The following is a 14,692-nucleotide window of genomic DNA, read 5'->3' on the forward strand; positions in this document are numbered from 1 at the left end:
CTTGCTCCAACAGCTCCATGTCCTTTTTATGTTGAGAACACCAGAACTGGTCACAATACTCCAAGTGAGGTCTCACAAGAGCAGAGTAGACGGGCAGGATCACCTCCTTTGACCTGCTGGTCACACTTCTTTTGATGCAGCCCAGGATACGGTTGGTTTCTGGGCTGCAAGCACACACTGAAGCTGGCTTATGTCCAGTTTCTCACCAACCAAGACCCCCAAGTGCTTCTCCACAGGGCTGCTCTGAATCTCTTCTCCACCCAACCTGTAGCTGTGCCTGGGACTGCCCCGACACAGGTGCAGGACCTTGCACTTGGCTTGGTTGAACTTCATGATGTTGGCATCGGCCCACCTGACAAGTGTGTCCAGGTCCCTCTGGATGGCATCCCTTCCCTCCAGCGTATCAACCGAGCCACATAGCTTGGTGTCGTCGGCAAACTTGCTGAGGGCACACTCAATTCCACTGTCCATGTCACCGACCAAGATATGGAACAAGACAGGTCCCAACACTGATCCCTGAGGGACACCACTCATTACTGGTCTCCAAGTGGACATTGAACCATTGACCACAACTCTTTGCGTGCGGCCATCCAGCCAGTTCTTTATCCAGTGAGTGGTCCATCCATCAAATTGGTGTCTCTCCAATTTAGAGACAAGGAGGTCATGTGAGACAGCGTCGAACGCTTTGCACAACTCCAGGTAGGTGACGTGAACTGCTCTGCCCCTGTCCATCAGTTCTGTAGCCCCATCATAGAAGGCCACCAAATCGGTCAGGCAGGATTTCCCCTTAGTGAAACCATGCTGGCTGTCACCAGCCACCTTGCTCTTTTTCATGTGCCTTAGCATGATTTCCAGGAGAATCTGCTCCAAGATATCTCCAGGCACAGAGGTGAGACTGACTGGTCTGTAGTTCCCTGAGTCTTACACCTTCCCCTTCTTGAAAATGGGGGTTACATTTCCCTTCTTCCAGTCATCCGGAACTTCACCTGACTGCCATGACCTCTCAAATATGATGGACAGTGGCCGAGCAACTTCATTCGGATGGGTTTCATCAGGTCCCATGGACTTGTGAATGTTCAGGTTCTTAAGATGGTCTCGAACCTGATCCTCTCCTACAGTGGGCCTAAGGTCTTCATTCTCACAGTCCCTGCATTTGCCTTCCAAGACTTGGGTGGTGTGGTCAGAGTATTTGCTAGTGAAGACAGAGGCAAAGAAGTCATAGAGAACTTCAGCCTTCTCCAAATCCAGGGTAGCCGGTTCTCCCAATAGCTTCCAGAGAGGGCCCATGTTGTTCCTAGTCTGTCTTTTATTTGTTATATACCTATAGAAGCCTTTCCTGTTATTTTAAACATCCATTGCCAGATTTCATTCTAACTGGGCCTTAGCTTTCCTGACCTGGTCCCTGCCTTCCCAGACAACATTCCTGTATTCTTCCCATGCCGCCTGTCCTTGCTTCCACTGTCTGTAAGCTTCTTTTTTCCCTCTAAGTTTCCTCAGCAGTTCCTTATCCATCCACGGACGTCTCCTGGACGCCGCACTTCGTTCTAGTCGGGACACAACACTCCTGAGCATGTAGCTGGTGATCCTTGAATATCAACCAGCAGTCTTGGGCTTCCCTGTCCTCTAGGACTATATCCCATGGATTATGCACATATTCTTTATTCAGTTCAGCATGAAGTGAAAGCACATTTTCAAGACAGTAATAAGCTTTCCTGGAAAAATCAGCACAAAAAAACTAGCATCTAGTTGCTCAGACAGATTTATCAAGGCACCAAGACTGGCACATTTTCTCAGGGACAACAGAGCACAGTGCAACAAGTTTCTGTTATGGACACTACTTTGTACAAAAGCAAGCCTCACAAGTTCAAATTCAGGATGACTCGCCTAATAATAATGCATTATTACCTTCAGATACCAAGAGGTGGCCTTCCAGCTTTCAAGTATGACAACTACTACTTAGTTGAGATAGCAAGAAAAGCCATTATGTCGGGCACTTGTCTCAGTAGCCATGCAGGTATCAGTATCTAATGTGAAAGTAAAATTACACAGACAGCATGTACAATGTATACAACTTCTCTGGATGAACAAACACACCGTAAAAAAATCCCTCGAAATTGTGTTCAGCATTAGCTAGTTCATCATGTTTACAAATGATATGACTATGCTTGACTTAATGCATGCACTGGAAGAGTCATTACAATTTCTAAGGGATTCTTGTTAAACAAGTTAAGAAATTCTGAATCCTAATGTGCGATTAATGGAAGTCTAAGATAAACCAGCTCACAGGTAGTGAACCATCATTTTTGTACCATTAAGATTTAATCATCCTGAACCATGCCTCCAAACTTATTTTTAAAACCAGGCTATACTATATAAAATAATTCATGACAACAAAATTAAAGGGGGGGGGGAAGTTACAAAACCTAAATATTTATAGGTATAAGAAGGAATTTTTACAGATGACTAATATGGCCACTGATGATTACATATTTTTGGTAATGGGGAACTAATCAAGCCAGAAGAGAAGATCAGAAATTAATTCTGCTCATTGACATTATTGTGTCATTGCAAGTAACACAAAGTTTTCAGGGATATGGATATTGAATGCTTCAGCTTTCTAACAATGAATTCTTTCAGGGTACATGGCACTTTATAACAGAAATAACCCAGCTTCTCCTTTAAGCCTTCTCTGCAGACATAAAAAAGAACGAAAATGTTTACCTTCCCTAACAGCCCAATTACTTGTTTCAAGCTCAGACTTTTACAGGTTGAATAGAACAATTCTGGGAATGCTGCTATATTTATTCATGTTTGCAGAACAAAAAGCTATTCATTCTTCCTTGGATGATATAAAATGACAGTCCAGACTTTTTCCATGGTCTTAAATACCAGTAGAGTATGGCAATTGCCAGAAAGATGGAAATTTCATCTTCTGAGTAATATCACAATATATTTAACCGTTATGTAGTACCACATTGCAAACCTGCTGCATGGGCCAATTAAGGCCATGTCTACACTACAGAGATTAGGGTTTGGCATAACCAGCTAGCACATTAAGATTTTAGAAAAGTTTATTTTCAGTGTATTGCTTTCACTAGGAAAAAGTGTGTCCTTAATGAAAAGAGGAAGCTTTAAATGTGGTATGGCACTATAGCAACTACTGTCATTGCTTGGACCTTACTGAATTTGTTAGTGTCTAAATGCCAATCAATCCTCTCCTACAGGTGAGGTTACAAAAACACATGAAAAGTGAGCTTTTCCAAAATAGCTGTTTACCTACATGACCACAGAGCATGCAAGAAAGAAAAAAGATCTGCTGTACACTTCCTTTATTTTTATATTTTACAGGCTTTGAATGAATCTCAGAATATCCTCATATGAAAGATATAAAAGAAAAACAATGATGTGGGCAGCACTGATGTGCACTGAAGTAAGTTTTTTGACAGTTAATTTAGAGCATGATTAGTTTGTGTTCCTGCCTTTTTGTTTCCATGCTGCTTACAGTGATTGCAGAGGAATTAAAAATACAACTTTCAAAGCAAATTCTATATACAACAATGCTTAACTAGTCAAACTATCATGGTTAATACAGTAAAAACTCATGCATGAACACTTGCCTCAACCAAAGATTTTTTTTCAGCAAATTTTACACTAATTTGATAACCATTTAGCAAAACTAGTGATCAAGACTCAACTAGACTAGTTCCTGAGCAACTTGATTTAATTAGACCTGTTCTGACTACGGGGTTGGACTAGATGACCTCCAGAGACCTTCATCCTGAAATTATTCTATGATTCTACGAAAGATTTATCATCAATTTTTTCACACTCATAATCAAATAACAGCAATGAACCAGAAAGACTGTTGCCTCTTACCTGCTATATACTTTGGTTAGTAAGTTGTTTATCTGTTTATCCATTTTGTACTTTGAGTAATCTTCCAGACCATCTTTTATTGCAATAATTGTCAGAACTGCTACTAGGGGTAGCATTGTAATTTCTTTTTGGAAGGCTTCCACCAGAGGAACCCAGTTCAGGACAACTAGAAACAGGAAATATAAATTGGCAACTCTGAAACAAAAAGAAAATACAGGAGTTAGCTGTGCTAGCAGACAGTGGTCCTTATTTTCCATCTCCATGCTATACAGACATTTAAGTTAGCAGGGCTTTATCCTTTCTTCAGCCCAAATGTAATTTAAGAACTAAGTATCCAGAACTCTGTTTTCACTCTCTGGTTAATAGATTACCTAGCTGCACAGCTGCTTTAATATGCATGATCAAAAGTTGCAGAAAAGCAGAATTTTCCCTTATTTTCAAACCTGTTCTCCAGGCATGTGTCTTCTAGCAATAGTTTGGTGAACTTGCACTCTCTCAAATTTCCAGGTCTTTTAATTTTACCATCTCCAGGAGCAGATAACATGTTTTTTAAAAGGGAGCCATCCTACAACCTCCCTGTATGACTTTACGGATCAGCAGTCCTCCAAGCAGAAGAAGAATGAAAAGAACTGGCAACAGAGAAAGACATGAGGAAGGGGAGAAACACATTTACAGGAAATGAGCTGAAAATCCTACTGCAGGCTGTTGTGTGGCAATGCCTGAAGAGTAAGGAACATTTCAATAACCCGAAGAACAAAATTAGCAGAAATTACATAACTGCAGAGAAAAGGATTAGCTCAACACTGATGATACTCAAGAGACTTGGTCAAATAACAAAGATTTCTTCAGGAGTGACAGGCAGGTCAGGAGGAATAATAATTTTTTAATACCTGTCTATAAAGCAACACATTTAAACAAGTAGATTCCACTTCAGAAGAATTACCACAATGAAAAAGGAGTTCATTACCTGTGAAATTGTTCAAACAAATTCCGTGGTAAAAAATTCAATAACGTATACTTAGTAGTCCGTATTTTGTTATTCATGTACAGTTTTGATACTTTTTCATACTCTTCCTTAAAATGTCCCAAACATGGTATTACTATCCTATGTTTGCCAATGGCTTTTGATGATTGATAGCACTTGTTACTTGAATTGCTGGGGCTGCTACCTTCTCTGCCCTCTGCAGATATCAGTCGCTGCCAACGGTATCGAGCCCAGCGGATGGGATCTGCCATTGTGCCTGGAATGCTTTACAATCCAAGGAGTGTCCTCCGTCTAGAAACACGTTAAAAGACAGCAAGTTACATGATAATTCTGTAAAGACTTTTCTACTAAAAAGGCACAGTTACAGTTTTGAACAAGCCTAGGAAAAATGTCATTTATATATTTTGATTTAAAAATACAGACAGGTTTTTTAAATCAAAATAGGTTTAAAAAAATCTATTAACAGACAGTTAATGGGTTATGTGAGCTCAGAAACCCCTGCTTCAAAGGTTGAATTTATCTGAATTTCATCCACCCTTTCAGGATCTTAGAGTTTGATTACTCTGTTTAAAATGCACAGTACTTTTGTAATAGCACCTCCTGCAAGCAGCCTACCCACCGGTTTCTTGTGCTGCAGTATGGTAAAGGAAGTAGACAAGCTGCTAATTCTGCAGAGAACAGCATTTCTGAAGGAATCCTTATGTCAGACACTGGAATAATCCTTGCTGATGGTTAACAACCTTTATTAAACTCAGGAGTCAACGATGTAACCATAGGCATCTGAGTACAGTCTTAGGCATGAAGCAAGGAATTGCCAGTGAAAGGCATTAAGTAGTACGAACAAAACCCCTCTCTTTATTGAATTAGAAACAGGTCTGAGAATTTTTACCAGCAGATAGAGGATGAATAAACTTCATGTCAATGCTCTTCCTCCTTCACCTTAGCTAAGCTCCAGCAATCTACCCAGGAATTCGTTTTCCTAAAGAAAGCTGAAGTTCATAGGTAGAGGTGGTACTTAATCAAACCACCCAATGCAGTCAGAAAAGGACAAGGACTCTGACACACACAAACTACGCTTTAGCAGAAGCTCAAAATTTCTGGTTTTTACAATTTACAAGTTTCTACAAATAACAGTTGCTACATTTCTTATACTCCTTCTTCCACAGAGCAGCTCATCTTATATTTGTTTAAAACTGTAACTTAGGTGAGCCCCAAATCATCAGAACAGCTACTTCTCACTGCAGATTACCTTCCTTCCATCTAGGATCTTACTATCTGCATACATTATAGCAAAATTTTTGACTATAGTGTTCTTCCTAAATACCCCCACAAAAGCTGCCTCTTAACACACTTGGTCTTTCTAAATGAAATCTCTTTACTACAGTAAAGACTAGCTGATTAGTCATCAAACTACTCCTGATTCTGGCTTCAATCAAGTCAGACTTCTATTCACGTGTATCTCTGAAGTGACAAATGCCACTCTGCTACTCAGGTTCCACCAAAATGTTGCTTTAAAAAGTAATTTTTCAAACTATCAAATTGACATTATCATATCTTCTACATACATCTTCCTTGATTTTTCCTTTCTTCTATCAATTGCAGAAATCTTGAAACATGGGCACAGTGTCCTCAGCAGGTCCTTTAGCAGTGACCTAGTATTAATATATTTGCAACAATCCACTCTGTCCTTAAAACGAAGATTCTGCAAACTTCCTAAAAAGCCTGGTCCAATGTGTCACTACCCTTTTGCTTAGAAAGCTTTCCCTTAATGTCTAACTGGTCCCTTCCTCTGACCAAATAAAGATAGTAGATTTTTGTCCTATCATAATTAGATATGGATAGTTATTGCCTGTTACAATCTTAACATCTTGTAAGACTGTCACCACATACAAGAAACTCTTGCTCTTCTTTAGAAACCATGATCTGCATGTGAAGGGAGAAGAGGAACAAGGAGAGAAAAACAAACCTCTATATACACCTCCTTCTCAACACCCCCCAGCAGTTCCCGTGAATTACTGTTTTCCCAAGGCCCTTCTGTAGCGCTTCCCCAGGTGATATAAGGGACCAGTCTAAGAAAGAGACTCTCCTTTATTCTCAGTGCTAAACCTTGTGGTCCCAGTAACCATCAGACTACCAAAGGTAAGCAACTGCTGCACAGAAAGATAGCTAAGTCTGGGACTTCTCAAAGAAACAAGGAGGAGTTTTGTGAAATTATCCAAAATAAATTATATTCTCTTTATTTTCACAGAATGTGGCATCTTCATGTCTTTGTCCCCTCTAATCATACTGCATGGGGTACAGTACTGAAAGGGAATGCTCTCTGAATAGAAGCTACTATCCCATTTTAAGCAGGGTCAGTCTTACCTCCAGAGATACAAACTCTGACGCTGAGAAGTAGCTATTTCACAACAATGAACTACTTTAAGGTATTGCTACCATATAGTAGCAATCTGACATGTGAATATTGATCTGTATACACATGAATGAGACGCTTCAATTCTTTTGCACTAAGTCTGAGAACAAGTCTAAAGCTTAGAAGGTAGCCAGGTCTTAAAAAATGTTTAGGGACTGCAGAATGTGCTGCTAATGGAGTCCATACTTGGCTATGCAGAGCTCTTCAATACATCTAGAGCTCCTAAAAATCAAACCAACCCATCTACATAAGTCAGGACTGAAGCAAAGAAGAAAGATCTGAATATTAGAGCATTTAGAAAGCTAACTGGCTGAAATGAGGTACTTTCTTCTTTGCAATAACAAATTTAAGCAGTTGAGCTCTTAAAAAAAAACACTTCAATTTCTACATTTTCGATGACATCCTTAAGATTTAACCATTTTCAGGAAACAACACTGCTCCTTAACTGCTTCTACTATGACAAATCAGTAATTTCACAAACAGATCTTATGCAATAAGAGGCCTTTTTAAAAAATGGTTTGCTTTAATTAACATAATTAACAATACGCTGCATTATCAGGGAGAGTTTTAACGTGATTTCTTCTTTGACCTGTTAAATTTACCCCTTACCAGCTTCCATCTTTACCATGAATCATAAAGGGTGTGTCAATTACCCACACTTTTGCTTGAAATGATAATTCTTTGCCCAAGAGCAGTAAATTGACATATCTCTACATGCTATTACAATGTACATTATCTTTATAGAAAACTTAATTAAGTAAACACCTCAAAATATTTCAAGATGCCATGAGCCACGTACTTGAAAGCAGGTTTGACTTGTAGAGAAAATCATGTTGGTTTTCATAAGACCATCAAACATCTGATACTTGTGACTCCTGTGACCAAAAGCAGCAGCAAAAGTAAGGAAACACTTTCCCAAAGCAAACTCCCAGGGCTAATGGGAATGCAAACACTTTAAATGGTAGATCCTGTTTACTTGGTGAAAATTACGTAGGCAAAATAACCTACACAGCTGTATCAACTTTAAAAGCTTAAGAATTACATTATCAGTAACATGCAAATAAAGGTGGGAAGAGAGAACTGAGAATCAGGAAAAACAAAAGAGAAAACCTGACAGATTTCAAGACTTTCTAAATTCTAACTCTTTTTGGTTTCATAATCTATTACTTTTTGTAGCATTTGATACCTGGTGTCCACTTTTTATACAAAAAAAAGAAGGCATGGAATGTGGGGAGAGTAGTGGGCATTCTAACATGACAGCATATTAACACAGAACTCCTCACCACTGGAGCTAAAGATTTAAACTGCATAAGCAGTGTTGCTGAAGAGCAGTCACCCCTCATAGCACACACATCCCTGACTCCTGACGCAGCTCCAAAACCTCTGCCCCACCCTTCCCCAGCCTACATCAGAGAATCAGAGCTTAAAAAGGAACAGGAAACATGGAGTTCACTGCATATTTCTGCCATTAGCCCCAGCATTTTATTGTAACAACTTTTAAGGAAACTCTGAATAGGGCTGTACGGACAAGAAATAACTAACATAAAACCACTGCAACTGCACTGTATTGAAAACACTTTATGAGAAGCAACAAGCAATCTGCTATGGTCAAAAGGGTGAACCAGACACTTAAGCAGCATCTTGGGAAGAAAGTACGTGGATCTCGTAGTCTGCCACAACGCCCTCTGACTCACCTGGGATTTGACTGAGCTACCATTTGCAAAAGATTTTTTTGTTTGTTTTAATCATTTGCATTTCCATTTTAAAATAGAATTTTCTGAGGTTGCAAATTTCAGAAAGCTGGTTTTGCTTCCCCCCCCCCCCCATCTTCTGAGAATTTTTCTTCTTCCTCATTAAACTTGGATCATAAAGTAATGAGCATCTTTTCTTTGGTTAGCTAGAAGGAGGATAAAAGTTGATTCATCAACTTCATGCTAGATATTGTAAAGCATGAAGTTGCCAAAGGTCAAATACAAACCGTTTTAAGCAATTTTTCTATGAAATCCCTTCTCTTAAAACATTATTTGACTCTTTTGCCCTGTCATTTTTCATAGTAAATTCTTGAGTTCTCCAGCTTACTTGAATTCAAAGTAATAAAAAACAGCAGATGTTTCTTTAAACACTGAAATACACCCACAAGATGAGTTATTTTGAAGCGGTACTTTAAAGATTAAAAAAAAACCTACAAAACCCAACAACAAAACACTTCATGTTCAAAACACCCCCAAGAATAATGTTCATGTATGTGAATATAAGAAGACTAAATGATTACATGCTAAGTTTTCAGGACAGCATCACACAAGCTGGACTGTTTTCATTTCGCATTATGCACTCAAGTTAATACTACTCCCATCTTGTTAAGATGGCAATAGCTGATACAGAGATAACCCAGATGTTTTACATGCAAAAACACAAGGTCTTGTAGCAACCTCACTAATGTCACATGATCATGATGAAATGTGGAAGGGAATTATTTGACACTAGACATATTTGGTTTCTCTTTACCTCAGTTCCCTCATGTACTCAAATTCTTTCAACTTCTTATAAAACACTTTGAGATACAGAAAACTGCAAGGACTAGATATGGTTAATGTGCAATAGCTGGTTGTTAAATCTTTGTAAAAGCAAGGCACAGCAGTGTCATTTTTACCACAGGACAGTTCAACACTGTACACTACCCAGGTTTGAACATCCTGTATCACAATAAAAAACCCCTTTAATAACTCTCTGCTAGTGGCAATGCTAGGAAATCTCCTAGGTTAAAGAGTCTACACTGAAAGAAGGGCCTTTCATCATAAAGACCAGCATAAGCATTCTCTTTTATGTACATTTCATGTCCAAAAGTCTTTTTCTTTTCCCATCACTTGCCTCTCATTGGGTCTTATAAACTTTGCCAGCTTCCAATTCTGTCAAGTATCACCTCCACATATGCATGCAAGCCTTTGCTCCTAGCTTTCCTGCAGGGAGATGTAGCTGACTTAAAACTCCTTAGTTCCAAGTATATTATTCAGTAGCTTTTGGTACTATTCAGTAGCCTTCAGTAGTCTTTCTCGAGACTGCAAAACAGACGTGTAAATAATTTAGCCAATGTTTATACTGCTCTGAAACTCCACCTTACTATTATGTTGTGGTCATTTGCTCACATGTCATGTGAAATGCCCTACCATTTACCCCAGCTTCTCTTGACCACTTCCTCCCTTCTGACAACACCCTTCTCTTTTCCTGTCATCTCCAAATAGTTAGTCCTCATACTTCTTCCAGAAATTTCTTTGTTAAATACACTTGGTAAATTACATATTTCACAAGAATGTTCCTCAGACCTTTGGCACATGCACATGTATGGTGTGTGTTTCTAACATGTTCCTGCTTAGGAACAGTCTTTGGACACAATGTGCAGGAAGCCTTCTGTGTCATCTGGGCTGTTACCAGTAGAAAGTAGTAACTCAATTCTTGGCAAACAGAAACTCAATCAATAAAACTGCATTATCTTACCTGAAAAAATGTCTACAGCACCTAAAATGGAAGCAATTCAAACAATGCATCTCTCCAGCAATGCCTTTTTCTTAGCTCTCTTCCTGAATATTTCAAGATATTCTGCAGGTCTGAGGTTCTGGGGTGACCAGGGAAGATAGAAAAATGCAAACCCAAATGGAGGTGACACTACACCAAGCTATAAAAGAGTAGACTCTCCCTGATCCACACAAAGTCACATTTAAACCTCTTAGCAAGCGTTACTGCACAGGTTTACCAGCACTTGCATTGCTACATTACAATTGGAGTACATTGTCAGAACTATCCAGGCTGTATGTTAGAAACGCCTCTTAACCATTTTTGAAAACTCAGAAGCTATTAGACAATGAAGAAGCTTTAGGGAGCCATGGCCTAAAGATTAATTAACACTCTGAAGAACAAATACCTTTTGTCTCCTAAGGTTGGCTACTTTCTCTGTAACATGCAATTTCACAAGTTTATAACATGTCTTTGCAAGCCAATATGAAATCTGCAGAGACACCCTAATATGCTAAATAGATCTGGATAAGAGACTTGTGCTGCCAAATTATGGAACAAACAGCCAAAAACCCACAGGAATCAAAACTTCAATTCTAAGAAAAATATGTGGTTATTTGCAACCACGTATTATGAGTTATATTCACAAAGGAGATGTTAGGAATTCTTGGATTAAAAGTGGAAGGCAGGTGTTACTATGAAAAGTGAAATACTATGACAATATTTTCCCATGCACTCCTACCTACAAAGTTTGATTTAGGATGGGAAAGGCTGAAAACCTGAAAGCCTTGAAATGCTTTATCTTGGAAATTTCCTGGTTGTGAGTATGTGAAGCCAGCCACTGGCAGCTCTTCGCAACTGAAGAACTATCAGCAGGATGCATTTAAACCCAGGAATCGTCAAGGTCCTGACACAAGGTCAATCCCAAGTTAATTTAATAAGAACCCATACATGCAGTAGTATTGGTTAATGTGCTACAGTGTGGGAGCAGTACACAAAAGCATTCAATCTTCTCCACCTTGAGTAAAGCTGTTTTGGTATCAATCAGATGTTGTACCTCCAGACACAACTGAACCACACACCACCAAATTTTAGGTTTAAAACTCACATGAATCATGTATTTCTGCTACAGGTAACCAGTTTCAAAACAGAAGTGAAGACTGCTGGAAAGCTATGGTTTGTGCAGACATTTTACATCCTCCACTCATCAGAGAAGTTCTGCTTTATGCCCCATTCTCATGGGCCACACTGGTCTTTCAAAACTGTAAACTGAAACCTTCCAGGCAGTCTTACACTTTATAACCATCTTTTCTCACAAGTGTATCTTTAGCTTATGGTCATGCAGCATTTAATAACTGCAGAGGCTTTGATATGTGTGGAATTCACATTCATTTCACAGTAAGACTAAGGTGTGGACCATGTGAAAAAATTTATACTGGTGTTCGTATGACACAACAGGATGTGATTGTTTTTGTAGTCAGTGTATGCTCCGCAAGTTACAGTAAACAGTTTCAAAGGAAACAGATCCATATTGGCAGTATTACTGTGTTTTAACTACTCTGATTTCTTTAAAGGGACAAAACTCTTCTGTGCAGACAAGGTCTAGGTTACTCATTGGAATTTACACTGAAAGTTCCTGTTACAGAAAGAAACTGTACTTGAGTTCCTAGAATACTAGGTGCTATTCTTCTGGTTTTCTAAGGCACCTACGTTATCAGATAGCTCTTCAAGAGTTCCAGAAACTCCCAAGGCATCCAGAGAGGCTTTCAGGCTTAATACTCTAGGGTTCTTCAAAGGCTCTGGGAAATGAGGTTATACATATGGTGACACAAAGAGCACAACTCCAATCAAAAAAACCCCAACCCTCCAGAGTTTATTTTAAATGAATATACTAGATCTGATTTTATCTTAAATACTTTCGGGTTTTAAACAGCCTTCTCAACCAACACATGTGGGCATGAGCTACTTAATACCTAGATAACTAACAGCAGTTAAGCCACACATGTACAAATTCCCATGAAGGTCTTCAAGTACTGCACAGAATTACACAGGTCATGTCAAGGCCTGTAGCTGTGCAGCTTCACTGATTTTTAGCTAAACAGATTAAAACTTCCTTAAGCATACTGCAATCATACCTACCAGAAGTGTATCTTAAATATGAACAATTTACATACAGCTTTCTGATTTTTAAGAAGCTGAAACAACAGCTACAACAGATGTGCAATACCTGCATATTTCAAAGCAATGGTAATACTACAGCACCTTGATTGTCAATGCTGTTGTGCTGATGCAGTGTATTTCTACCCTAGCTTCAGCAACAACCGCTGTGCGTAAGCACAGCTCCTACTTTCTACCAGTAAATCAACTTCCTCACATGCAGTCCAGCTGCATACTGTTTTATAATGTAAGCTGTGCATCATGTTTTTCTTTGGTACTTCAAGATTTTCACCAGGAGATCCCTTCAGAGAGGCAATTCTGATGGTCAGAGAGGCAATTCTGACGGTCAGATTCAAGCTATCCAGGTGTCTACTTTTCGTTTCAGCCTCATAAAATCCTTTGTGACACTTCTATTTATTTTAGTATTGCTCTTTCTGTCCTTGCCCTTCTCGATCTTTCCTGATGCAGTTAGCAGCTGTGAAAGTACTCATGTTGGCACAGGAAGGTGGGATAGGAATATCAGATTAGAGTGGGTGTCTCTGAGTACTTACGTAGAACACCCAGTCCTGATTTTGGTCTACTTTTAATTAGAAATGTGTATCAGCTGTGGCTATTGCCTTTGAAATCCAGATCACTCACAATAGTGGTGATTAACAAAAGAATGTCATCCTTGTCTGTCAGTCCTAGCTTTTGTTCCAATGAGTAGTAATTGCTCACAGCAAAGATTCAGTCTAAAACAATGGCTCCAGATCAGCTTTTGGGGCATGCAGAGGAGTTAAGACAATTAAATTCCACTCTGACCTTGGGGAAAGCATTTAACGCCTCTCTGCTCCTCTTAGTTTCAGCTGGGATACAGTTAATTTTCTTCCTAGTGCTGTGTTTTGGATTTAGTATGAGAATATTGTTGATAACTACACCGATGTTTTAGCTGTTGCTAAGTAATGCTTACCCTGATCAAGGACTTTTCAGTCTCTCATGCTCTGCTAGTGAGGAGGGACACAAGAAGCTGGGAGGAAGCACAGGACAGCTGAGCCAAACTAGCCAAAGAGGTATTCCATACCACAGCATGTCATGTCCAGTATATAAACTGGGGAGAATTAACTGGAAGGCCAGACTGCTGCTTGGGTCGGGCTGGGTATCGATCAGTGGGTGGTGAGCAATTGCATTGTGCATCACTTGTTCTTCTTAGGTTTTATTCCTCTCTCTCCTTTTTTCATTACAAGTATTGTTATTTTACTTCAATTAACCTGTTTGTATCTCAACCCACAGGTACTACCTTTTTCCAGTTCTCCTCTCCATCCCAGTGGGGGGAGCAAGGAAATAGCTGCCTGGTGCTCAGTTGCTGGTTGGGGTTAAACCATGCCACTGCTGCAATCCATCACTTTGAAAATAGGGATAATGATAATTTATTTATCTCTTAATGATGATATGAAGATAGATGTTTTTTAAATAAGAGATTTCTCAATACTGTGGTCATTGTCAAGAAATGAATATCCTATTACTTTAGTATGAAAATATTAGTAATTTTGATATTAAAAATACATTCTACTTCAGTAGCTGTACTTCTGAAAGAAAAATCATTTCCTTTACTGAACTTTTGAGTTTTCTTTCCCATCCTTGCAAACATTTTTTCATCACTAAGACCAGTAATTATTATTGCGGCCTAATCACATAACTGACCGTGTGGCACCATGCACCCCTCCGAATTTTCCTGAAGCTTCAGGCATTTCCCTGTGAGTTAGATGGATGTAAGT

General features: G+C 39.2%; 1 protein-coding gene across 1 annotated transcript in view; it reads right to left on the minus strand.

The window, feature by feature from the left end:
- Positions 1-5,112, minus strand: part of ATP10D (ATPase, class V, type 10D) — a 36,132-nt gene extending 31,020 nt beyond the window's left edge. The window contains 2 exon segments of the mRNA XM_010019356.1: positions 3,877-4,071; positions 4,844-5,112. Of these exon segments, the coding sequence (XP_010017658.1) occupies positions 3,877-4,071; positions 4,844-5,112 (464 nt within the window).
- Between the last annotated feature and the right edge of the window lie 9,580 nt (positions 5,113-14,692).

This window comes from Nestor notabilis, unplaced genomic scaffold, assembly GCF_000696875.1.
Source record: "Nestor notabilis isolate BGI_N333 unplaced genomic scaffold, ASM69687v1 scaffold1248, whole genome shotgun sequence".
Lineage (NCBI taxonomy): Eukaryota > Metazoa > Chordata > Aves > Psittaciformes > Psittacidae > Nestor > Nestor notabilis.